At 35.3% G+C, this 24,343-nt stretch overlaps 5 protein-coding genes across 5 annotated transcripts in view; all 5 read right to left on the minus strand.

Annotated features, from left to right (window-relative positions):
• LOC100182188 overlaps positions 1–138 on the minus strand; it is a 2,509-nt gene extending 2,371 nt beyond the window's left edge. Inside the window, exon 1 of the mRNA XM_009861486.2 lies at positions 2–138. The gene's annotated coding sequence lies outside the window, so the exon portion shown is untranslated. The remainder of the gene's footprint in view (position 1) is intronic.
• A 1,125-nt stretch (positions 139–1,263) lies between these two features.
• On the minus strand, positions 1,264–5,934 carry LOC108949791. Its single transcript, XM_026836002.1, has 11 exons — positions 5,718–5,934; positions 5,230–5,352; positions 4,831–4,983; positions 4,462–4,572; positions 4,012–4,167; positions 3,612–3,782; positions 3,029–3,195; positions 2,606–2,769; positions 2,200–2,343; positions 1,754–1,879; positions 1,264–1,500 (listed from the first exon to the last, which is right to left on the minus strand). Exons 1-7 carry the CDS (start codon positions 5,779–5,781, stop codon positions 3,068–3,070), a joined length of 906 nt encoding a protein of 301 aa, XP_026691803.1. The 5' UTR covers positions 5,782–5,934; the 3' UTR covers positions 1,264–1,500; positions 1,754–1,879; positions 2,200–2,343; positions 2,606–2,769; positions 3,029–3,067.
• A 472-nt stretch (positions 5,935–6,406) lies between these two features.
• Positions 6,407–8,120, minus strand: LOC108949743. The gene is made up of 4 exons (XM_018813177.2): positions 7,985–8,120; positions 7,515–7,685; positions 7,325–7,462; positions 6,407–7,104 (listed from the first exon to the last, which is right to left on the minus strand). The coding sequence occupies exons 1-4, from the start codon at positions 8,043–8,045 to the stop codon at positions 7,016–7,018; spliced, it is 459 nt and encodes a 152-aa protein (XP_018668722.1). The 5' UTR covers positions 8,046–8,120; the 3' UTR covers positions 6,407–7,015.
• A 463-nt stretch (positions 8,121–8,583) lies between these two features.
• LOC100181470 (EGF-like domain-containing protein comC) lies at positions 8,584–13,935 on the minus strand. Its single transcript, XM_002128237.4, has 11 exons — positions 13,533–13,935; positions 13,335–13,475; positions 13,127–13,282; positions 12,632–12,745; positions 12,167–12,319; positions 11,474–11,638; positions 10,988–11,179; positions 10,390–10,542; positions 9,804–9,971; positions 9,125–9,250; positions 8,584–8,716 (listed from the first exon to the last, which is right to left on the minus strand). The coding sequence occupies exons 1-11, from the start codon at positions 13,594–13,596 to the stop codon at positions 8,628–8,630; spliced, it is 1,521 nt and encodes a 506-aa protein (XP_002128273.1). The 5' UTR covers positions 13,597–13,935; the 3' UTR covers positions 8,584–8,627.
• A 112-nt stretch (positions 13,936–14,047) lies between these two features.
• Positions 14,048–22,837, minus strand: LOC100176764 (anaphase-promoting complex subunit 2). Its single transcript, XM_002124115.4, has 18 exons — positions 22,627–22,837; positions 22,356–22,450; positions 22,045–22,186; positions 21,595–21,731; positions 21,105–21,249; positions 20,593–20,737; positions 20,052–20,171; positions 19,691–19,808; positions 18,980–19,155; positions 18,557–18,648; positions 18,102–18,233; positions 17,481–17,549; positions 16,962–17,093; positions 16,518–16,647; positions 16,024–16,120; positions 15,584–15,758; positions 15,085–15,192; positions 14,048–14,534 (listed from the first exon to the last, which is right to left on the minus strand). The coding sequence occupies exons 1-18, from the start codon at positions 22,735–22,737 to the stop codon at positions 14,433–14,435; spliced, it is 2,226 nt and encodes a 741-aa protein (XP_002124151.1). The 5' UTR covers positions 22,738–22,837; the 3' UTR covers positions 14,048–14,432.
• Positions 22,838–24,343: the final 1,506 nt, after the last annotated feature.

Consider the following 24,343-nt stretch of genomic DNA (forward strand, 5'->3'; position numbering starts at 1 on the left):
AAACTAATAGCGTATTGCTTTGTTAGGAAAGCACACTAAAAACAAGAATTTGCTTAAATTCACTTGCATACCAATTTCCACTATTACTGGACAACTCTAAATACCAGAATACAGCACATACACGCGAAAATCATGGTATTCGAAGAACATACAACATATACACGCGGGCATCATGTTATATTGAGCACATACAGCATATACGCGCAAACATCATGTTATATGAAGCACATACACGCAACAACGTGCTAAATAAACATAAACGCAAACGACATGATGGGCGTGACACATACAGGATGCTAAAGCTTACACAGCATCTGTTTGTGTGCTTATGACATGATGTTTGCGTGTAAAAGATGGGCGCACAGTAGTTTTAGGAGGTTTTAGCCGTTTTTATTTAAAGACTACACCAACTATTCACGTTTATTACGCCAGTTTAGCTATTTGGTAGGTTAACGCTTACAGTTTACCACTTGTTTAGGAAATTTGATTATTTAATAAATTTAATTAAAAACCTTCAAAAAACGTTTGTTAGAAGTATATATATATATATATATATATATATATATATATATATATATATTAGAAAATAGTTGTTTTACCCTATAACTTTAAATAAGGTCAAAAAAACGAAGAAAAACTGCGTAAAACACCCTCGATTTCATTGACCACAAACAATAGTAAACGGGAAGGACCCGCGAAAGAGAGAGAGTGTATCACTTTGTCGACATGAGAGAAGCCGTTCCACTCTTTTTTATTTCTGCGGGTAAACAAAGAGAAATGGAATAATGGCGGTTTCGTAACGCATGGTGGTTTTAAATACGCCAAGCATAGATATAATATAATAGAAATTGAGGTGATTAAGAACCGTATATCAGAATGAAACACGTTAAATCAGTGTCTGTTTATATACGGACTCTGGTTAAACCTATAACCGCTACTTTAAACAACCAGACAACTCATAAGCACCACTGGGTAGGAGCAAATGCCATTTAGTGTCTTGCACATTAAAACGCATATGCCCACAATGGTAGCTGTTCGGCGAAAATGATGTATAGTAGAGTGGGGGAAGACAGAACACCTTTTAGCTACTATATGTCCAACAAGTGACGTATACCAATTACTATAATATAACACGCAGCATGTTTTTCACTGCCAGTGAAACCTCTCGTATGTAGTCTGCTTGTAATTTCATCTATAGTCCTTTACTAAAACGATTGAAAAAAACACAGTAACATTGACATTACAACGTTTGGAAGCAGTAAAAATGGGCAATTATCAATCAATCGTATTAATTAAATGTTATGTACACATAACCAAAGATGAGCAGTTCCAGCACAGATAAGATATGTAGGCTACGGTATATTTACGGCAAGACATTCCTACAAATGACAAAGGCTTCGTATTAGCAGTAGATATCGTCTAGAAATAAAAACAGCAAAACGGATGACATCAAAATGGACAAACTTGAATTTACCACTGCTGTTGCGGAGCCAATGGGACCTAAAATACAACAATAACAAATGATTCAGTTCTTTAGTTCAAGTACAGGATTCATATTGAACTATTACGGCTGTCACTCCTATATTAGGGTGGGTAAGATAGGATATGTTTTCACTCTCCTTTCTCGTTTTGGTAGTAAACAAACATTTACAGAATTAAATAACCGCATCTGAAGAAATATGGGATTTGGGTGCCAACGGTATCCCATCTTGCCCCACAGTACTATAAGTACGTTAACAAATGCATTGCCTACCCATGTTGCAATTATCAGTCGTACAACTTGTATTACAGACGTTGTATGAGAAATCTACGTTTCCAACTTTCTTGCAGACGTTTCCTATGTGGTTGTTGCTGCAACCTCTGGTCACGAAGCCCCTGTCTGAAGAAATATTAACGATATTTAATCTTATTAAGATATTAACGATTAATTTACAAGAGTCGGAGCTATAGATTAGAGGCTACGGGTTTGAGACTCGTCGCTTCCACCAGCATTGTAAGTATATGTGTTCACGGACAAGACAGAAAATGGAAACTGCGTTTCAACTAAATGGTCCTTATGGGTCGTTGAATGGTCAGCCATACAGAAACAAAAGCATTAAAAAGAGAAGTAAACCTAAAAAAATCATGCTAACCCAACGTATAGTGCATTTACAATGCAATAAAAACGATAATATAAAGAAAGTTTGCGTAAAGACTTACTTCCTACACCGGACTGTATAAAGCTGGCAATACAGTAGCCTTGGTAAGGGTGTGTGCATGGCGTTCCTAGGGGTGGGTTGTTTAGACAAGCGTCGTCGTTGCTATTCGAAGGGCTTCGACAGGTTGAACACTTGGGTCGAGCAGCTAAAAATTTCTTAATGTGAGCTTGTTATAGGTTACTGTTTATCTTGTTATAAGTAGGTTATATGGTAAAATGAATATATTTGTCTCTTTTCCCGTTCCAATATGGTAAACAAAGTATATTTACTATATTATATCTGAATGAGCGTTTTAAATTGTTTAAAATGCGATTAGAAAATATGGGTTTAGGTGCTAACGGTATCCCATCTTACCTCACAGTAATTTATGTGCCTAATTTGACATATCCTCATGTTAAACCACTTACGCCAACCACTGTTGCAGCCATCTTTTTGACAACTCTCCTGGCAAGTGATGTACTGTACGCTAGATGGAACATTGCTATTGATTTCAGCGTTCTGGCAGCCTTTGATTACACAGAAGACTTTGCACACGAACGAACTATGCTCTTTAGTTCATACTCGGGTAACACTACAATTAAAGAAAGTAGATAAAAGAGTAAGTTTTGATATATACGACTAGACAGCTCATCACCAAAACGCCTAAGCCCATTAGCAAATAAAAAAGAAACTTTTTTTATATTTAAAAAATACAGGGGTTATAGCTTGTGATGCGATTATCGAAAATTCCAAAAAATCATATATTTTTTTCTTTCGTTAGATTAAAGGTTATTTTTTCGCACGTATACCAGCGTTGCGGTCTTTATACGCAAACAGCAATAACCTCATACCTTTATAGTTATGGTTTGTCTTTTCGGAAAGGTAATACTTCACAATAGCAACGCAGTGGGTGCTTCCTGAAGGGCATCGTGTGGGTTGCAAACCATTTTGACAATCACTTCCAACGCATTGGAGGCAGTACAAGGGAACTTTTTCATTGCCATCGATTCCCCGTTTGCTGAAAGGATGAAAGAATAAATAAATGAATGAATAAATGAATGAATGAATGAATGAATGAATGAATGAATGAATGAATGAATGAATGAATGAATGAATGAATGAAAGAAAGAAAGAATGAATGAATGATAGAATGAATGAATAAATGAATGGATGAATGAATGAATGAACGAATGAATGAGTGAATAAATGAATAAATGAATAAATGAATGAATAAATGAATGAATAAATGAATGAATGAATGAATGAATGAATGAATGAATGAATGAATAAATAAATGAATAAATAAATGAATGAATGCGTAGAAAAGTGAACAGATGAACGAATACAAAATGAATATGGGAATGAATAAATAAAATCAACAGCACAGTGACACAGTCTTAAATCCGGACAAAAATATCAAAACAACATACCTACTTGATTCTGAGTTGCAGTAATCAGTATCGCACATAGAGGTACAAGTGTACTCCGAGTATTTGGCCGACATGAAAGAATCCCTCGGAGAAGAAAAGAAACATTCGTCCTCGTGAGTAAACTGGGCAGTGCAGCCTCGCGAAACAACAGGTTTACCTACAATGCTGCTATCCTCTGTTGGTATACAATATAAATTGTTACTTGAGGAAGATTAAATTATGTTACAACAGTTTGAATCAGACCAATCGAATAAAAAATATGAAATACATCGAAAAAGCTTAATTTATAAAACTAGAAAGATTAAGCCAAAAAGTCACTGTTGTTGGTGGTTTATTCATACGTGGTAAGCTTTTATGTGCAACGTATTTATGGGGGTATATGTAAGGCCTACTCATCAATTTACCGTTACTTAATGTGATGGTTTTAGCTGAAGAGCAATACGGCAGTATATCTATAGGTTCAGGACATGGTGAAGTGATTGTCTTAGATTCACAATTATCCGGATCAAATGTATCATCGCATTGCACGCATTGACGGTATACTGGTTTTGGTGGGGGCTCTGTAATGTGCGGAAAACAGTTTTGTCAGAAACTGAACAACTTAAACTTTAATTACATTGGGAATATAAAAGGATGGGACAAGATGGGACATTGTCATTTTTTCTCGTCTTATCTAGTAGTAAACAAATAATATTTACAGAATTATATAACCGTATAGCCTCACGACTTTAAAAGGGCGGTGTTAATTGTCCAAATCATGACCAGGCAATATGAGATTTATGTGCTAATGGTATCCCATCTTAACCCACAGTATTATATTTAGATGTTTTAAAGTGTTGCTTGAGGTAGCTTACTGACTGTGCTGCAGTTATCCCCTTCCCAACCGTCCAAACAAACGCATGTACTACTGAAGTAGTCACAATAACCGCCTGTGACGTCACAAGAATCGCACGTTTTTAAATCATCTAAATGAAACAGTCGATTAGATCCCAGACAAAAAAACAGTATTTTTAGTTCCCAGAAAAAAAGAAACAGTAATACTAGAAACCAGAAAAAGAAATAGTAATATTAGATACAGATAAAAAACAGTAATATCAGATACAGATAAAAAAAAACGGTAATATTACAACTAGAAAAAAGAAACAGCAATTTTAGGACAAAAAACAGCAATTTAAAATTAAAAAAAAAACTATAACAGCCAGTGATCGAGTACAAGAACCTACGAGACACGATATCGTTGCACAAAGTTCCTTTGCAGTTGTACCGACAACTGGTAGTAACTACATTATTGTTCTGCCTTCCTACCACCAATGTACACTTCTGACTTGACAGAATTTCTTCGAAATTGCAACCACGAGTGACAGACCGTGGCAAGCCTAAAAACATATGTTTTGTAAACCAATTGTTAAATAAATAACACTCGAGTTATGGAAATTCAACAATAAATATATTTGCACACAACACAAATTTGATGTTATTGTTACGTTTGTGTTTCTATTTAAAGGAAATATTGCGCCTCCATTCTGTTTGGCGGTTTAGGAAAACAATGACAACAATCCAAACTTCTTTGTAAGGATTAGAAAAGTGATTACAAAAAAATAAAAAACAAATAAATTTCTTGCCATCTTCTACTTCAAAGTAAGTGAAACAAGATTGGATTTCCGAAGGACACGTCACATTCAAAGTTGGGTTATCAGCGCAATCGTTTGTCGTGCCACCTCCAGTACAGGTGTAGCATTCGATTGCTGGAGATAAAAGGATTTTACAATTTAGAACAGCGTTTCTATTTTACCCCTTGGGATAAATTCCTCGTATTTAGGGGGGAAATAAGCTACCAATCAAAATTCACATCGGTTAATGGGACAGAAAAAATGTGCCAATTGTAGTACTTTACCAGACATTGAACAACTCGTTGCCAAAAAGCAAGCGCATCTGTCGCATTAAACATAACTGATGTAATTAGTTGTTTTTGCTTTTTAATAAATGAGTGCCATATTACATATTGGGGGTAAATCTGACAAGCATCTTTGTTAAAAGGGTAAAGCATACAAACAAGTTTAAGAACCACTGATTTAGAATATTGAAATGAATAATTACAAATATCTCTTACCCGAAGCATTGGAGAACATTATGCTGCTGTAAACGGCTAACAACCAAAACAGTATTTTCATCATTATTAAAAAGTAGTTATGCAACTAATACAGTAAGGCCTGTCTGCAAAAAAAATAGTATACAAAAAATCCTGTTGCTGTGTTTAGTCGTCTGCATAAAATAAATGGCCACTATTTATTCGATACTGAACTAAATGGGTGCGTTTAAAATACCTTTCTCGTATGATGGGAACTTAAAAAGTCGGCCACATAACGACAAACTACCTAGCTTCTTTGTAAATTACCTTATAATTAGTTGGGCTGTCTGCCTTTTTCCAAGCTATGTTTGTTTTAGATAAAGATAACAAAAGTAAACGAACAAAGCAAGCCGGATAAGGCCTTGGAATTCCACGTTTGTTTGAGTTGGTGTTAATTTATTACCAAGTGTTATCTTGCCACAGTGTACGACCATGTGCCCATAGACCACATTTACATATATAGCCTACCTTATCTTAATAATTTAACCGTAAATAGCCAATTTATGCTGATTGGAATTGCCGTTTGCCGCATACAGTACCATTGACAACATTTTTTGGCAATTTTAGCAGTTTGACTGTTAGGCATATATGATAAAAGGGTTTCAATCATGTATAGTATATATTTTATTCCACGAATTAAATTTTACAATTCGCCACGCAAAAACGTCGTGGGTGGTATTTATTATCCCGCACACATTTTTTTAACGTGTCCTACTTAAAAATACATTTAGTAGGCCATGGTCCACCACACGTTTAAACTTAATGAAACAGATTCCTGATCAGAAATTGCCACATCTTCAACATAGTATAGTAGGGTGGGGACACGTTTTTATTCTATTCTCTCACCCCATTTGGTAGCAAACAAAGAATATATTTCGATCAGAAAGTATGAGACTTAGGTGCGAACGGTAATCCATCTTCCCCCACTGTATAACGTCTGCCATATTTCTCCATATAAATAATATGAATCACAATATCAATCGTGATGATCCTTACACGCGATTTTGTGTTGTTGTTTGCCATTTGTAAACAAGGTTTTCTAGCTCCTGACGAGATAAATGGATTTCCCCAAAATATTTGTTTGTATATCTCTGTCTGGCATCGGCTATGTTTATTCTGAAATATTTTGATTTATAAGAAAAATGTATTTGGTTCGCTGCACAATTTATTTAATAGCCGCTTAAAATTAAACCAAAATTCTTACGAAATTACACTGTCGGATTAGAAACAAAAACTTGTAACTGTTGGCAATGACAAAGTGAGTATATACACGAACGACTTTATTGCCTTAGAATTAACAAGCCAAAAAGGACAATCGCAGGTAACCACATTTCATACGAGAGAGTTGCAGCACCCGATCCGATGTCTCCTAAAAATAAATTTAGGTGAATTTGACGATACGGGATTTATAACTTTAAGCAATGACGGTAAAATGTACCAAGGGTACACTGCACTTGCCCACAAAATGGTAGCAGTATTGAGTATCTATTTATATAACCAGTCGTTGCCCAGGTTATGGGAAAGTTCGTTCGTAATGTAAAAAAGAGTTAAATCATTAAAAATATCATTCTACATTTTCGCTTACTTACCAATGTTGCAATTATCGAACTTGCACGAACTTGTACAAACGCGATAATCGTTAAGCGTGTTGTTATCATCAGAAGTTATGTCCATGCACCCGTTCCCAATACTTTGTTTGCTGCAGCCCCTGGCCACGAATGACCCAACTGAAAAATGCCAAAGTCAAAGAAATAAAAGCTCCACCTTTTTTTCACTTACCTGCTGGGCCATAGTCAACAAAAACGCCTACACAGTAGTCATAGTCATCATACGGACAGTAATTTCCGACATAATATGAAGGGGTGTTCATACATAAGTCGTACTGCGAACTCGATCCTAAAGGTGAACTGGTCCCGGAGCATTCAGCACAGTACTTTCTTGAGGACGAACCTGAAAATGACAAAAATGTTTAAAAAATATAAAGCGTTATATTCGCGTACAAAATAGCGAATTTTGTTTTAACAAAATTCAATGCAGTTTTATTTATATAGTAGGGTGGGGGAAGATGAGACACCTCTAGCACATAATATTTAAATATCCTGATTTTTTTAAACAATTAACACGAGAGTCGTGAGGATACAGTTTTATAATTCTTTGAATGCTTTTTGTTCACTACCAAATGGGACGAGAAAACAGAAGTAAAATATGTCTCATCTTCCTCCCCTTCTGTACAACTAGATAATGCGTACCCGACTCCACAGTAAAAAAGAAAGTGGCAAATGCAGCAACGAAGAAAAGCCTCTTCATCATTTTTAAGTTAGCTGTTTAATACAGATCTAAAAACCTTGAAAATGTAACACACATCAAAATCCTGACTTTATACCATTATATATATGAGTATATAGATTCACGACCTCGATTTCTGTTTAATTTTGAATCTGCATAAATATGATGTAGTCCTGTTTCCATTTTTAACACGAGTTTATAGGCCTATTTGCAATTACCTTCGAAATTGGCATTGGCAACTGTAGGCTACATGTTTTTTATGTGGTACATACGACCTTTTTTTGAAATTTCTTTGATGAACTTCATAACAAATTTGTTTAAGATAAAAATATGTCAAGGACAGCATAGGCCCACACTTAACTTCAGAGTTGTACCTGTTTGTAACATCGCCGAAGGTTTGTGTAATTACATCTGTGTGCTGAAAACTGCAACATTTGCATACAAGTTTTATTTTGCAGCAACTTTTGCAACCGAAATGACAATAATAACTCTTGAATATATCTTAAAGTGATTTTACTACGTAAAATCTAAAAACTCTTTAATACAAAATGAAACGATTGAATTATATATGCGCGATAACATGCTCAACAGTAAACACGATCAATTTTATTGTCTGAGAATCAACAAGCAAAGAAGGGGAATTGCAGGTAACCACATATGGTGCGTAAGAGCAGCAGAACCTGAACTAATATCTCCTGAAAATGCAAACTTTTAAAACATTTATGGGTAAACTATGCAAAACCTTAAACACTGGATTAGTCTGGACCTATATGACGTCACAGTGGGTTATTGTGATATTATTTTAATTAAACATTATTACAGTATAGAATCGGGGAGGTGGGACACCTTTTCGTTCTATTTTCTCATCCCATTTGGTAGTAAACAAAGAACATTCAAAAAAATTATAGAGCTGTATCCTCACGACTCCCGTAGACCGTTGTTAATATGTCCCGTCTCCCACCACCCTAATCTCTACTAGACCATTTGCATAGCAGCATACCATTTGGTAGCATGTCTATATTCTTATTATTGTTAGCAGTTAAAACATATTTATTAAACGATTTTAAACACACACATAGGAAAACATTGTAGCCTATACTAACCCATATTGCAGTTGTTGGTTGTACAGCTTCGATTGCAAACTTGGTAAGAAAAAGTTTCATCGCCAATATATTTGCAAGCGTTGCCTATATTATAACTACTGCATCCTCTAGCCATGAAGCCGCTATCTGAAAAATTGGGTATGTTAGGGTGGAGGAAGACGGGACATCTTTGGCACATAATATAAAAATATTCTAATCGTGTTTTAGACAATTAACAACGGTCTATATGGGAATCGTGAGAATACGGTTTTATAATTCGTTGAAAGTTCTTTGTTTACCACCAAATGAGACGAGAAAATAGAATGAAAAGGTGTTCCATCTTCTCCCACACTACTGTATATTAGTTTGAAAATTGGGTAGCAACACTTTTTTGGCACTATAGTAAAGAATCCTCTAGTACATTACTCATTATGCGGTGGGAAGTGTTATAGGTTGGTAGTTGGCTCTTATTATATATTGTCCCTTATAGTAGTAAACAAATAAGGACACTCAAAGAATTACAAAACCATCTTCATGACTCCCATAGACCGCTGTGTCCCAGCCAACCCCAGCCAACCCCAGCCAACCCCAGCCAACCCCAGCCAACCCCATCCACTGCATATGAGTTTAATATTAATAGGGGTGAGAGGTTAGCGGATAACATAGGGGGAGAATTCTTTACCGACACTTCTCAACTTACTTCCTGAACCTGATTTCGTAACAGAAGCAACGCAGTAGCTTTGGTAGGGAAATGGACAACTCGTACCAAGAGGGGGATTGATTAGACAGCTATCGTAATCCGAACTCATCGCATTGTTGCTTTGACCAGTAACCGCACTTGTGCAGATAGAACAACGTGGCCTGGAAGCTATGGTTACAAAATGCATTTACATTGAAACTTGTATTCAAGTTATGACTTATATGTGCTTTTCATCGTCTTTTTACGTTGATGTGGTGTGCATTGTTGCAATGAAAATACATATGTAACTTATTTATCCTCGCGTGGGGAGACAACACCAGTCTTATAACACGCGGTTGTTCTGTTCGTACCTACTTACAACAAATATAAGTGATAATTTTTTCGATTTTTTTTTATTGTGGCTGGCAATTTGGGGAAACCATAAAAGACTATACTGGTTTGAAAAATTGTAGCTAAGTGTCTTACCCAAAGACATATGCGCTCACAATTGTAGCATCATCCAGCCTTGAACAATTCACCTATGCCGCTTCAAAAGTGCAGCGCTATTCGATACTGCAGTACAAGTTTAACATATAGAGTCACTTACGCCACCCAGTGTTACACCCGTCGGTTTGACAGCTTTCTTGACAAGTCACGTTAAAGGCATTTAACGAACCGATCGTATAAGATTCGCAACCTTTGATCCTTGGAGCCGACGCACAACCACGGTTAATGCTCTTCAATTGGTAACTCGGGTTTACTGCAATATTAGTATAGTTGATCGGGATAGCCCGGTCGACGTTTTTATTCTCTTTTCCCGTAACATTTAGTAAACAGGGAATATTTACAATGTTATATAACCGTATTCCTACGATTTTAAACGGAATATGTCCGACAGTACACATCATGTAGTGGGGTGGAACTGTGGGGTAAGATGGAACACCTTTATGGAACTGTGGGGTAAGATGGAACACCTTTAGCACTTATTATCCAAATATACTGATCGATTTTTGAACAATTAACAACGCCCTAGAAGAATCGTGAGGATACGGTTTTATAGCTTTTTGGGTATTTTTGTTTACTACCAAATGGGACGAGAAATAGAATTAGTGTCCCATCTTCACCTTTCATACTGTATATTCCTTTAATTGCTTATATATACACTAATACACATGATTATATACATCCTAAGTGATATATTATACCTTGATAGTTACGATCCGTAATTTCCGAGATATAATACACAACAGTCGATACGCAGTGTGTGCTGTCTGATGGACATCGAGTTAGTTGCGCCTGACAGGGCGAACTTTGTTGACTACCATCGCTTTCACTGCTTGTTGTGCATTGGAAGCAATATAATGGCTTCGACTCGTCGCCGTCAATCACTCCGTTTGCTACATAGTTGTTATATGTGATTTATTGAGTATTAACCATTATATAGTAATGTGTAGTAACGGGATACCGTTAGCATCAAAGCTTCATATTTTCTATCGCTTTTGAACAACTATAATGACAATATTTTAGTGTCGCAGTGCCACTGTTTATAAAATTTTGTAAATACTTTTTGTGCACTACCAAATGGTGAGATGAGAATGAAAACATGTTCTAATCCATCCTATACTGTATCTTATCTATGAAATGGAAACATGTCCCATCTTACCCCACTCTACTATAGCAAACATACATACGGGTATTCGTGTTGCAGTTATCAGTGTCGCACATTGAGTTGCAGGTATGCTCCGTGTATTCGGATGAGAACACATTATCGTTCGGTGCGGAGAAGAAACATTCGTCTTCGTAAGTAAACCGCGCTGTACAACCGCGTGTGACCACTTCTCGGATAACGAGGCCAGCTAAAAAAGATTATGTCAGACAAAACAATTTTATGAATGTTCTAGTATATTTCTTTAGTAGATTTTGCAGATAATGTTGACACCTTTGTACGGGCAGTAAGTGGTACAATACGTTATTGATTAGTACTGTGGGGTAAAATAGGATACCATTAGCACCCAATTCCTGTATTTCCTGATGGAATTTTGAACAAAAAACAATGCTCATTGAAAGTCGCGGGGCTACGGTTGTGTATAATTAAAAAATATTCATTGTTTACTACCAGATGGGACCAGAAAAGAGAATTAAAAGACGTCCCATCATACCCTACCCTACTATATAGAGTACCGTGGGGTGAGATGGGACAACTTGCACATGATATTTAAATATCCTGATCGTGTTTTAAACAATTAACAACGGTCCATGGAAGTCATGAGGATACATTTTATAATTCGTTAAATGTTCTTTGTTTGTTACCAAATAGGTCGAAAAAATAGAAGGAAAAGGTGTCCCATCTTACCCCACCCTACTACATATATACATCAACTCACATTTGTCAATTGTGCTGGTTTTCGACGACGAACAGTAAGGCTGGGTCAAAGTCGTTTCTGGACAAGGCGATCCTTGTGTGTTTGTTTCACACGATTCATCAGTTGCACCGTTACATTGCACACAACTTCGGTATATTGGTGGGACAACTATCTCTGTGGAAATTGTATACGGTCACAATATGTACACGGTGTGTACGAACATAATGGAATGTATTGGGGTAAGATGGGATACCGTTAGGCGTTAAACTTAGAGTATTACACTTTCTGGTCATGTTATGACCATTGAACAATGATTTTTTAGAGTCACGGGCTATACGGTTTTATAATTCTGTAAAAATTCTTTGTTTACCACTAAATGGAACGATATAATATAATAAAAAATATCCCACCCTTCTACACATTTAAACTCTAAAAAAATACCTAACTAGGTTAAAGAAAATAAAGATGTTAACATTGTATATTTACCTGTGGAACAGTTGGTTCCTTGGTAACCTTCAGCACAAACGCAATTTCCAGTGAAATAATCGCAATAACCTTTACTGATGTAACCGCAGTTGTTGGGGCAAGTTATCAAGTTTCCTGGAGGGAATGTATCGTATGTAGTTAAAGCTGTTCTGCCTATTAAGTCTTGCAATTTAAAGTGGTTAGCCTGTTTGTTTCCTGACCCAGAGTTTACCCGTTTGAGGCTGCTATACCATTTTAAGTTTATGTGTGTCATTGGGCAAGCCACTTTAACCAAAATTGCTCCAACCCAGTGGTTACTTGTTTTTTTTTTTGAATTGTCAGCCATACAGAAAAAAACAAACACCCACAAAGCTATGTGTCTAAAACTGGCACTAGGTCTGTGAAACAAAACACCAGTTCAATGATATAGGCCTATTATAACGGCTTTCGTTGCCCTCAGTGCGAAATAAATAAGTCATATTCATTTAATCACTTATGATAGATATATTTATATACTGGTTGTAAGATCGTTGCAGTTGTCGCCGTCGTTGCAATAATACGAGCAAGCAGTGGTAGCAATGTCAAGGCTGGATCCAAATGACACCACGCAAAGATGGGTAATCGTGGGTAAGCTGGCTGGAGAACACCTTCGACTTACAGAAGTCGGAATACCTGCAAAAATTAGTTTTAATTCTGTTTTCTGAAAGGTTTGTCGCATCATTACCATCTTGAACTGAAAATCTTGTGTAGCAGTGACCAGTGCACGTTTGCGTTTGTACATTAAGCGGGTTATCATAACAATCGTCATTTAAACCTGCTTCCCCTCGGTAATTGTCGTTAGCAATGCAGTTTCTGCACTCAAGACCTGCTTGTAAAAAAAGGTGAAAGTATTCAACACTAAAAACGTCACACTAAAATTTACCTGCGGTGGAAACAACTCCAAATAGAAGCAGTAAGTAACTGAAACCGTTCATAACAACTAGCATATATAGGCAAAAGATAAATTTTCTAAACAAAATTAAAACTACTGTTTAACCTTATACCTTTACTGTTCATCGAGCAATATCGTACGGAACTGGATTTTTTTATGAAGACAAATTTGATAAACTGGGATTTGAAAACTGTAACCAACGCAACCGACAACAACTGTGGGAGCCATACCACCCGTAGGGATGCTGACTGCTTTGGTAAACAATTATTTCCAACCTTTTGTACGGCTCCGTTTTTACGCAAATCGCGAGTTTTAATCCGTTTTTGAAGCGAATTCAGTCCCCAGCAAAGATTGTAACAAAGCGAAAAACTTTGCGTTGGTTTTCTACGGCCCGTTTTAAATTGGCGAACAGTTTCAGGTTCGAAAAAAACGACTTGAAAAATTTAGCAAGCCCCGCCTACCAACTATATACCTTATAAATGAAACGCATTTCACCCATTGATGTATATTATGTGATTCCGTAAGAAGTATTTATTGGCACTGGCCATTGAATATATCCAATTTTAGAAAAAGTACTTTGGTTTGGAGTATTATATTGACACCCAGTGTGGTAAAGTAGACATTAAAGTTTGGGCTTGTCGCAAAAAAACAAAGACAAATTATTCTGTAATGTAAACTTGCCAATCACAACAGCCACGTTTTGTTTAAACTGCTGTGTATAGTTAATCACCTATGGAGCGAATTTACGCGAAACAAACGGTATACAAACAGACGAAACTCTATATTTTTCCTTCCTGGGAGTACAGTCGACTAGCAACTGGAAATTCTTGGCATACTGACTCCAGGAGAACATAAGCTGAACTTTTCATGTTGGGGTAATCGATTTTTTTGTCACTTTGCATCATCAGACAACTTGAACTTTCCGCCATTCAAAACAAGTAAACCTTGCTGGACCTTTTCGTTCAGGATCTGTTTTAACTGGGGCAGTTCAATCTAAATTGGAAACGATTGTTAAATACGTGAAAACTGAAGCAAGAATGATGTTATTGAGTTATTGAATGTAACTTAATTACCTAAGCGTGGCGGGGCAACGACAGTCGTCATAACATATGCCTACGGATTTTTCCATTGTTGGTAATATACGACTGACAATTTAAGACAGCCTATAAGTGACTACTGGGAGAAGCTTCAACACTTAAGTGTCTTGCCCAAGGATACAACCGTAGAAGCAGCAATGAGCATTGAACTTGTCAACCATAGGTTAAATGCATGCATGGTAATGGCTCATAGAAAAGAAAATGGTCAGAAATGACTGTGGCTGACTATAATGTGTGAAAAACGGCGCTGTGGAAAAGTGGTTAGCGCGTCGGCTTCGTAACCCAGTGGTTATGGGTTCTAGACTTGTCGCTGCTACCACTGTGGGCATATGTGTCCTTGTGCAAGACACTAAACGATAATTGCTCCGACTCAGTGACCACTAATGGGTTGTCCATATTATAACAACTGTACAACAACAGTTACATTTATCCATTTATATAGAAACCTGCATGTTGGCATCATTGACAGCGAACATTTTCAGCATTTTATGAATTCTGTCGATAGGAAGAGACTGGAAGTTTTTGAGCATTCCCTTGATGTAAAACCAAAACATCTGAAAAAAAAATGAAACAAAAGATTAGTACCATTTAAAATTTAACGGGGCAAAAAACATTTGGGGGGGGATTTGGTCAATAAAGTCCATTATGTAGGCAGTAATGAAAAACTTAGAATTATTAATCAAAAGGATAATGAACACATTACCCATATCAAGCTATACTGTAAATGCCAAGATTCAATTATGTTTTGAAGTTTTTTTTATAAAATTTATTTAATTGTATGTGTGTATGTATGACAATACATACAGAAGGTTAAAAAAAGTAAAGTCTCACATAAATATGGAAAATCAAATTTTACAAATAACCCGAGTACTAGTAACTAGTCACTAGTGTATCAAAACTTATATAAATTTCTCAATTTTATTAACAAAATAATAAATTTCTCACTTTATTATCTTTTTCTTTCTTTTCTTTCTCAATATTTTGGTTTGAATTTTCTTCTTCTTCCTCATCACAAGCAACCAAGCATCCTCCAGTAATAGATGAAGATGAAGCAACATCCGAGGGAAGAGGAGCATCGGAGGAACCCTCAGTTGTTGAGTATGTGTCCGTGGAACTTTGTCTGCATAAATGTATAACGATTTGGCCAATGTTAGCCATTAATATATTTTACCATGTAAATTTGTAAAAAAATAAATAAATTTAATAAAAAAAATAAATTTGTGGTAAGAGGGCCCAGAATCACAAGATATTAGGTTTGGCCCTTAATTCCACTGTGAGAGTATGTGTGTGTTCTTGTACAAGACACTTAGAAGTCTTTGCTTAAAGTAGTTGTCATTATGACTTACAGGTAGTCTATTTTTGGGGACAGACAAACTTGTACTCACTTTAACACACCACGTTGCATCCAGAAAGACATTTTCCTTCGAAGCACGGTAGGTGGAACTTTTATTTTGTCACTTAATTCAGCAAGTGTCCAAGTTTCTGCATGTGAATAGAATACTTAACACTAAATTTGCCAACTATAGTGTGACTATTCTATTCTATATAAATGAAGCCCCTCTAAGAACCGCTAGGATTTAGGCCAGATTTGCTGAATACCCCAACAACCAGACTACTAATATAAATGTAAGTATGTATAAATCAATGAATTCAATTTATTTATTCGTACATTTACAAATTACTAAGTGTGAAATTTTGTGTAATTTATTTCTGTATGGATAACAATTAAGCCAACCCGCCAGTAACCACAGAGTTGGAGCAACTGCCGTTTCGTGCCTTGTCCAAAGCGCATGTCCTTATCAGTATAGTGTACTGGTATTAGTGTCAAGCATCGAACTGGCTATCCTTTAGTTATAATACCATATATGAAAGCCCTTGCCTGTTTCTTCAAAATGTGAGATGATTGTAGCTTGTAGTGGTGGAACCTTGAATTCTAACTTTTTATTGTTCAGTTCAATTTCTATCTCAACCATACCGACTCCACTTATCCATTTTAAACTACGTGACGCCTGAAAAAAAGCACAAAGTAAAACCTAGTGTTCAATGCAATTTTTATCTCTTTTGGTCTATAATGCATGAACTGTATGGAATTTTAGATGTTAAAAAAAACATAAAAATTTTAAATTGTTTAGATATGATTAAAGAAAAAAAATTTTCGATGTCATCAGTAAATACACAGAAATTATTTGTTAAAAAAAACAAAAAAAATGAATTGTTTAGACGTTTTAAAAGAACGAAATTTGTTTAGATTTTATAAGTAAATACACATAAATTATTTTATATATAGCCTATATTAAGAACTAAACAATATTTACTGGTCTACCTTTAGCCCTTCATATCCTTTATTAAATAACTGAAGTAATTCAGCGATTTTCTCCGGTGGTTCCATGGTTTGGGAGGGTATAGTTGGCCAGAAATGTGAAGACACAATCATGGTACGTACGTCTATGTCTGACTGAAAGTTATAACGAATTTTAGTATTAAAAAAGACGTTTTATTTTTTTTTGGTTACTTATATAAAATGGTTTACTTGTTATTACCTAATATATCAGCAATTGATAGTCGGACCATGTTTCATGCTTTAAACTAGAAACAAACAATTATCATTTATAGGGGAATGTTATATCAGAACTGTTATTCGTTTTATTGGAACTTTTTTACTGTATTCCTATTTTACTGTTATATTGTTTTTTTACTGTTATATTGTTTTATTGAAATTTTTAAGTCATTTAAATTATCTTTAAGCACTTTAAGTTAGATTTAGGACATTAACCCTTTTAAATGAATATTATATTTAAGAATGGGTTATTGAAAAGAAATAAAATAGTATTTTTAGAAAAACCTGTTGGTCATCTTGCTTTGTGTGCTTCTCCTTCACTAAACTGTTGATACGTTTGCTGTCAGCAATATCCTGTACATAAAACGAAATTTGTATGACTCATTGCAATTTTATGAACAACACATCACAGAAAATGTATTAGTGGCTCATCTGGTATAAAAAACGTAGTGTATTTCCAACGTTTGGTCTGCCATACAGCACGTCTTACCGTATGGCACGAAAACGTTGGAAATACACTAAGTATACATTATTTATACTATGCCTGGTAGCAGAAGTAACAGAACACATCACAGAATTACCTTGATTCGTAAATATTATAAAAAAAGTTACTATTGTAGAAAACAAACTACAATCTCAATGTACGCTGTTACACCAGATAATTCATAAATTATTTTCGCTATAGTAACTTTTGCACCACTTATAAATACATGTACCACCTTTTTATATAAAACATTAAAACTTAACACTATTTATTTAAGAACAAATAATGAAAAATATCTAAAAATGTTCATGCAGCCCCCCTTCTGCATCCATTACAACTACCTACCTCTAAAAAACACAAGAGACCCCACCCACCACCCTAGGTAAAATTTGTTTTATTAAATTTTATTTTTATTTTATAACCTTAAGCATCACAGCACACTTGCTCATATCATCTTCCCCAAACCTCATTTTTAAAAGTTCAAGATTTCGAATTTCTGTCGACTCGCTCTTTTCGTCGTACCACGTCTGCATCAATCGCTTACTCAGCAGTTTCTACAAAAAAAAAGTTTAAAACGGAGAGCAAATAAAAAAACAGCAAATTTAAAATTTCTTTCCACGGAATATGGTTTTAGGTTTTAACTTAAAATTTAAGTGAAAATTATTATCCATTATTTTTTAGTATGCTGGTACATTGCAGAGTTATGAGTTAGGCCATTGCAGATCATAACATTAAAACAGGAGGTAACACAGTTGTAAGTCCCAAATGTAGGGGTAATAGGCCAATCCCAGCGTTAATCCTAGGACCCATGGTGTGCTCGCTGCGGGACCTCACCCACATAAAATAGAAATAGAAAGTCCCAAATGTAATCTGTTACCTGATATTCCCAAATGAACTTCTCTTTACTTCCATACATTCCAATAAATAGTGTAACTATGTCTGAGGTACGACTTGATTTGTCAACTTTGTCTGGAGAAATAAACCGAAACTGGCGAGTTTAGCAATTAGCATTAAATTATATTCATTCCAATTTAAAAAAAATAATTTTAATAACTTTAAATGAAATCAAAAATGGAAGTTTTATTTTTAAAAGAACAAAAAAGCAAGTAGGAAGAGAAAAAATTCTAATGTTCGTTAGGTAAAAAATGATAAAATATTGAAATATCTATTTATTTGAAAAAAAAATGTTAAGTTATATTTAAAAATAAAACAGAAAATGACAAAAAACAAAATAATAGAAAAAAATCATTCATGTGACATTATTCATTTTTGAAAAGAGATAAAATGATCATCAACTAACGAGGATCGGCTTCTCTCGGATCCGGGATCCAATCTTCAGGGTTTTCTGTCACCCTCTCATTCCAGCATTTTGATTGGTCCGTTTCCTGCGAGTTAGCGAGCTCAGCTGCAAGGTCATTGGTTCCTTCGTCGCCTAGCAACCCTTGCATAATCATACGGACTGCATCTTCTCTTTGTCTGCTCCGGACAAAAACACAAGTTTAGAGTGGATTTATTAACAAGTGTGAATTTTTCAACAAGGGTGAAATTTTCAACAAGTGTGAATTTTAAACAACACTACTCGGTCTACTCCTAGCAGTCTACATTGCATTTAAACATAAAGGGCTAGCTAAAAATTGTATTCTATAGTTCAATATACTGATCTATCTATTGCTTAGCCTTTAGTTACTCCAATTGGTACTACTGAAATAAATGGGGGTGAAATGGGGTGGCAGGCGGGCCTATCCTGGAATTTTCAACACCGCTTTAATCAGTAAACATTGCAACCAAATTTGTTTACAGAAATGTGTGACTAACTATTTCTGACTATCCTGCAGTTTAAAAAGCTGTAATACCCTTCTAATATATGACACTTTGTTTTTTGTTAACAATACATACGAAAATTGAAATATCCGTACCAAAAGTTTTCAATTCTTATAGTTACAGGGCATGTTTCCTAGCAACAGCTCCATCAAAATAAGTAGCCTAATTGATAAATATGATATCAACTTACGTAAGGTAGGTAGTACAAGGTTCAAGAACCATTTCCATCACCACACCAGTTGAATCAAGTTCTCTCAAAGCTTTTACCGCCGATATGTAAACTGTGATAATGTTCTGTGTGCTCACACCTTTAAAAAAAGATAAATTTACATATTAACTATTGAACATAAGCGTAAGATATAAAATCCCAGGGTCACCGGAAAATCTTAGAAATGCAAAATTCTGCAAAAGAAATGTAAAGAAATTGCAAAAAAAAGCAAAATTCTCACAGTAAGTTTGCATAACCTGCATCATATAAATTGACACCATTAGTAATATAATGTGATTGCACAAAAATGCATACGTTATACTTTCTGTGGTAGGGTTAGTACCTGGGTGCAAAACACGGTTTCGAATGTCGTTCTTTAGGCTGTCAATCAACCGTGGCCTTTGCCGTGTATGTTGCAGACAGAGCTTGAGGTCTTGTATCGTAGGAACACTCTCTGGATAATCTAAGAAAAAACGAAACGTCTAAAGAAACTTTTTAAAACAGCCCTCTGAATCCTGTAACTTCGAACTTTATCCTAGCGCAGCCGGAAAACGACAGCTGTTATAACACAGGTGTTTTGTTTCAAACACCTCCTGTCAGCTTACGACTTACGAGTAACCACATATGTTACTTTGTAGGAGATTTTTTGGGGGGAACTTTTTTAACGTGTCGCTAATAATTTGGACAACCCATTAGTCTTGTTCAAGAACACATACGCCCACACTGGTAGCAGCAAGGAACCTTGAACCTATTACCTCTGGGTTAGAGGTATGCGCACTAACCATTTTGCCACAGCCTTGAAAGACCGTCTTGCTATTTTTAGCGCAGACACTTATTGACATAAAAAACACTTACATAAATTATCTAATAATTTTACTTTTTACCTGTTATTATATCTAGCATCTCACTAATGCGTAGTTTAGTATAGGCTCCATACAGCATGAAGCATAATGTTTTATTCCATTTTGCTTTGTCCACATTTTTGTAAAAAATAACAAGCAGAAAAGGAAACACTTTTGATTTCAGCCACTGAAAAATAATGAAGTTTTGCACAATTTAAATAAGGACATCAATGTTTTAAAACAAAAAATATTTATATTAGTATAGGGGAAGCCAGGACACCTTTATCACATCTTAATCCTGTTTTAAACAATCAAACAACGGCATATGGGAGTCGAGACGATATGGATTTTTAATTTTTTTAATCTTCTTTGTTTACTACCAAATAGAACTAAAAAATAAAATGAAAAAGTGTCCCACCTTCTCCCACCCTACTATAGGCTATAAACTCTAAATTCATGGTATAAGCTACATTTATATCTTCTAAGCCTAAAATAGGCAAATTTATATCAAAAAAAGGTAATTTTGTACTAAAATAATTAAATTGATCAGCCACCTGTAACAAACCCCCATCCTCAGGTGTCATCCAGCTTTGTTCAAATTCTCCTTTACAAGTGTTTAGAACATATCTCTCTATCTCTGCTTCTAGCATGGCGTGAGCTGATTCATTGCTTAAAACATCAACCAAATCTAACTCAACCCTAGAAGGTTAGGTAATAATGAATGGTGAATAAATGAATGTAACTTATTTATCCTTACCTGCAGGGGTAACAGTTATTAAAACAAGAATGTTTTGTTTCGTAGATATGTAATTTTGCAAGTGATTATTTCAGATTTTTTTTTAATGTATGGCTGATATTTTAGACAAGCAATGTAAGATGTACGCCTGAGTTGATTCATACACCGAGAACAAAGATTAAGTATGCAATACTTCATGACTCTCACTGAGTCTCACATAAGTATATCAAAACAGCCATCTGTCTACAGTCTACACCATTGATCATTATACATGAAAAACATAAACTCAAAATCACCAGAAAACTTACAGCCATGTAGATACCAATGGTGAGAAAGAGTTTCCAACAAAGTCATTGAAATCTTGAGCCACCAATGTTTCTTTCTCTCCTTTCCACTCCACAGTGAAACTTTCACTCTCGTATTCAGAATCTCTCCATAGGTGGTACTGTTAAATTAAATGAATAAATAAAAATAACTTGCTTTATCCTCACGTGGACGGAAAACGACAGTCGTTGGAACATTGGTGTTCTGTTTCATTCACCTTGTGCCAGCTTTTGGACAATCCATTAGTGATCACTGGGTTGGAGACGAGCCTTGAACCCATTACCTTTCAGTTATAGGCAAGCACTTTGCCACAGCGCCCAGCTAAATTTAGGTTTCTTGTTTTTTTCCTAAACTAAGACTATCCACTTTTCTTTGCAATTAAACCATTTCAAATGATCAATTGGTCAAACACATTTAATTTAGTGCATATCTACCTGAAAAACATAAGTGAACATTTTAGTGAAGGTGTCTTTCATATGATTGGGAAGATGCCACCTTAGTGCTGACTTTACTACTGTCTTTATTTTGCTTGTTAAAGTTTCACAATCACGCCAGACACGGGCGTAATTCAAAAACCTAAAACAAAAACAAATTTAACATTTACTACATTAATTTTAAACATGCTTTCTTCTTAACATCTCAAGTTTTTTTATACAGGTTAGGACTGTATCATTAATATTCATCTATAAATAATATATATATTATCATTACAAAAGATTACATAGTTAAATTAAAAAACGTTTACCATAATACTGAAGTGTACAGGCCTCCAATGGCATTTGTGACATCATAAAAGGAAGGAAGAGAAGTTTTTTTGCAGAATTCCGGGATAATTGTGTTCTAAAAGAAATTGATATATATATTTATATACATAAATAAAAACCGCTTTAAAATTTACAACAGCTTTACAGACACACCTACATAGGTAGATGTAAGTGCTTTAACCAATAACTTTAGTTGCAACACGAGTGACAATATGTACAAAAATGATATATTATGTCATTACCACATAATACCTGCATATGTTTTTTCAAGTGGTGCAATACAACAGCTTCAAACATGTGATCTGTGTCTGTTTCAAGCATTGCTTCTAACAGAACTTCTGGGTTTTCTGGTAGCTCATTCATTTTAGCTAATTGATTATTACTTTGATCATATGGTTACATAACTACCACGTTAAAAACGCGCCTGATGTCTGCAAACAACAACTAAAATGTAATAGTTACAAAATGTAATAATGTCTGCAAACTACATTACTAGATATGCATTATCATAATTTGTTTTAAAGTAAAAAAATCACAGAGCGAATATAAAAAGATCTACAGTACATCCTAAGATTTTGTTTACTTTTTGATGCAATGAACTGGCGCAGGCAAACTATAACGCAGAGAACTTATGTCCAAACTTTTTGTATTGGCGCCGATAAGGGGATTTTTGAGAATTGGTGGCAGCATAGGCCATAGATGTTCGAATACGTTTGATTGGGAAATAACATTGTAAGTACTGACACTGTTGATGTAGATTTGACTGACATTGTTTATGCAGATTTCTCTTTATGGCTATATCACTAGACACACAAATAATTTTTAAGGAATACATGAAATACCAGAAGAGGTTTCAAAACACGCACTAATGAATGACAAAAAAATAACGCAAAGCTGTTTAGAAATGGATACACACAGGTGTAGGACAAGACTCTATTTGCTTGTTTAAACATGGACTATGAGTAAGACATAAATATGAAGCGGATATTCTGATTTATAACCGGACATATTTGCCAAAGCGCTCACTACCTGTGCATGCGGATGCAGGCAGGTAAAGCTATTAATATTCGGCAATAAAGCCCTACGCTGCAATACTTTGCACGTCACACACGTTTATATACAGCCAAGTTTTACTTTGAAAACACAAAGGAACTTGAAATGCAGTCTGCAGACGGTAGAGTTTAAGCAGTTGAACATGTAGTAGAGTGGGGTAAGATGGAACACGTTTTTCTCTTTATTTTGTCGTAGTTATAGTTGTAAACAATATTTACAGAAATATATAAATGTATCCCGTGCTTCTGACGGAGATGTTGGTAATACGATTAGGAAATATGGGGTTTAGGTGCCAAACTGCCAAGAGCATCCCATCTTACCCCACAGGACTATTTTTGAAAATAGGTTCTTCTTTCTAAAGGAATAAAAAAATAACTAAGCAGAAATAATTTGATGTACAAAACAGAATTGTACAGAACATAATTATAGACCTATATACGGCAGGTTATTTGTCCTTAGACTTCAAAATAACTTGAATGCATGACAGCAGATTACTTTATTGACAACAGCGAACTGCATTACGTCGTCGTGCTATTTCTAAATATAAATCAGACGTAAAACGACAACCGGTCCAGAGCGGACGTCAAGTAGTTGTATGAATGTGTTGAGAATTTCTCAAGAAAGCGTCTAGACAAGTGAAATAACAACAATTTGGTGTATATGATAAAACCAATGCAATCACGTTCACTATTGGCGATGCTAAATATATCGTAGAACCAGAGATGAAAAACAATTCAACAGAGAAGAAACAATTTCATATTTGGCGCTCTTCAGAAGAGTTAATTTCCTTATGTTCTGTCACACGCGTCATCAGGCCATTGCAACACGATTGTTTCCTGGCAAAATGCTAACTCAACGAGCAATTGACGGGTGGGAAACCGCACCATTTCCATTTCGTATACGACCACATGAAAAC

This window comes from Ciona intestinalis, chromosome 9 (genome assembly GCF_000224145.3).
Source record: "Ciona intestinalis chromosome 9, KH, whole genome shotgun sequence".
NCBI classification, from domain to species: domain Eukaryota; kingdom Metazoa; phylum Chordata; class Ascidiacea; order Phlebobranchia; family Cionidae; genus Ciona; species Ciona intestinalis.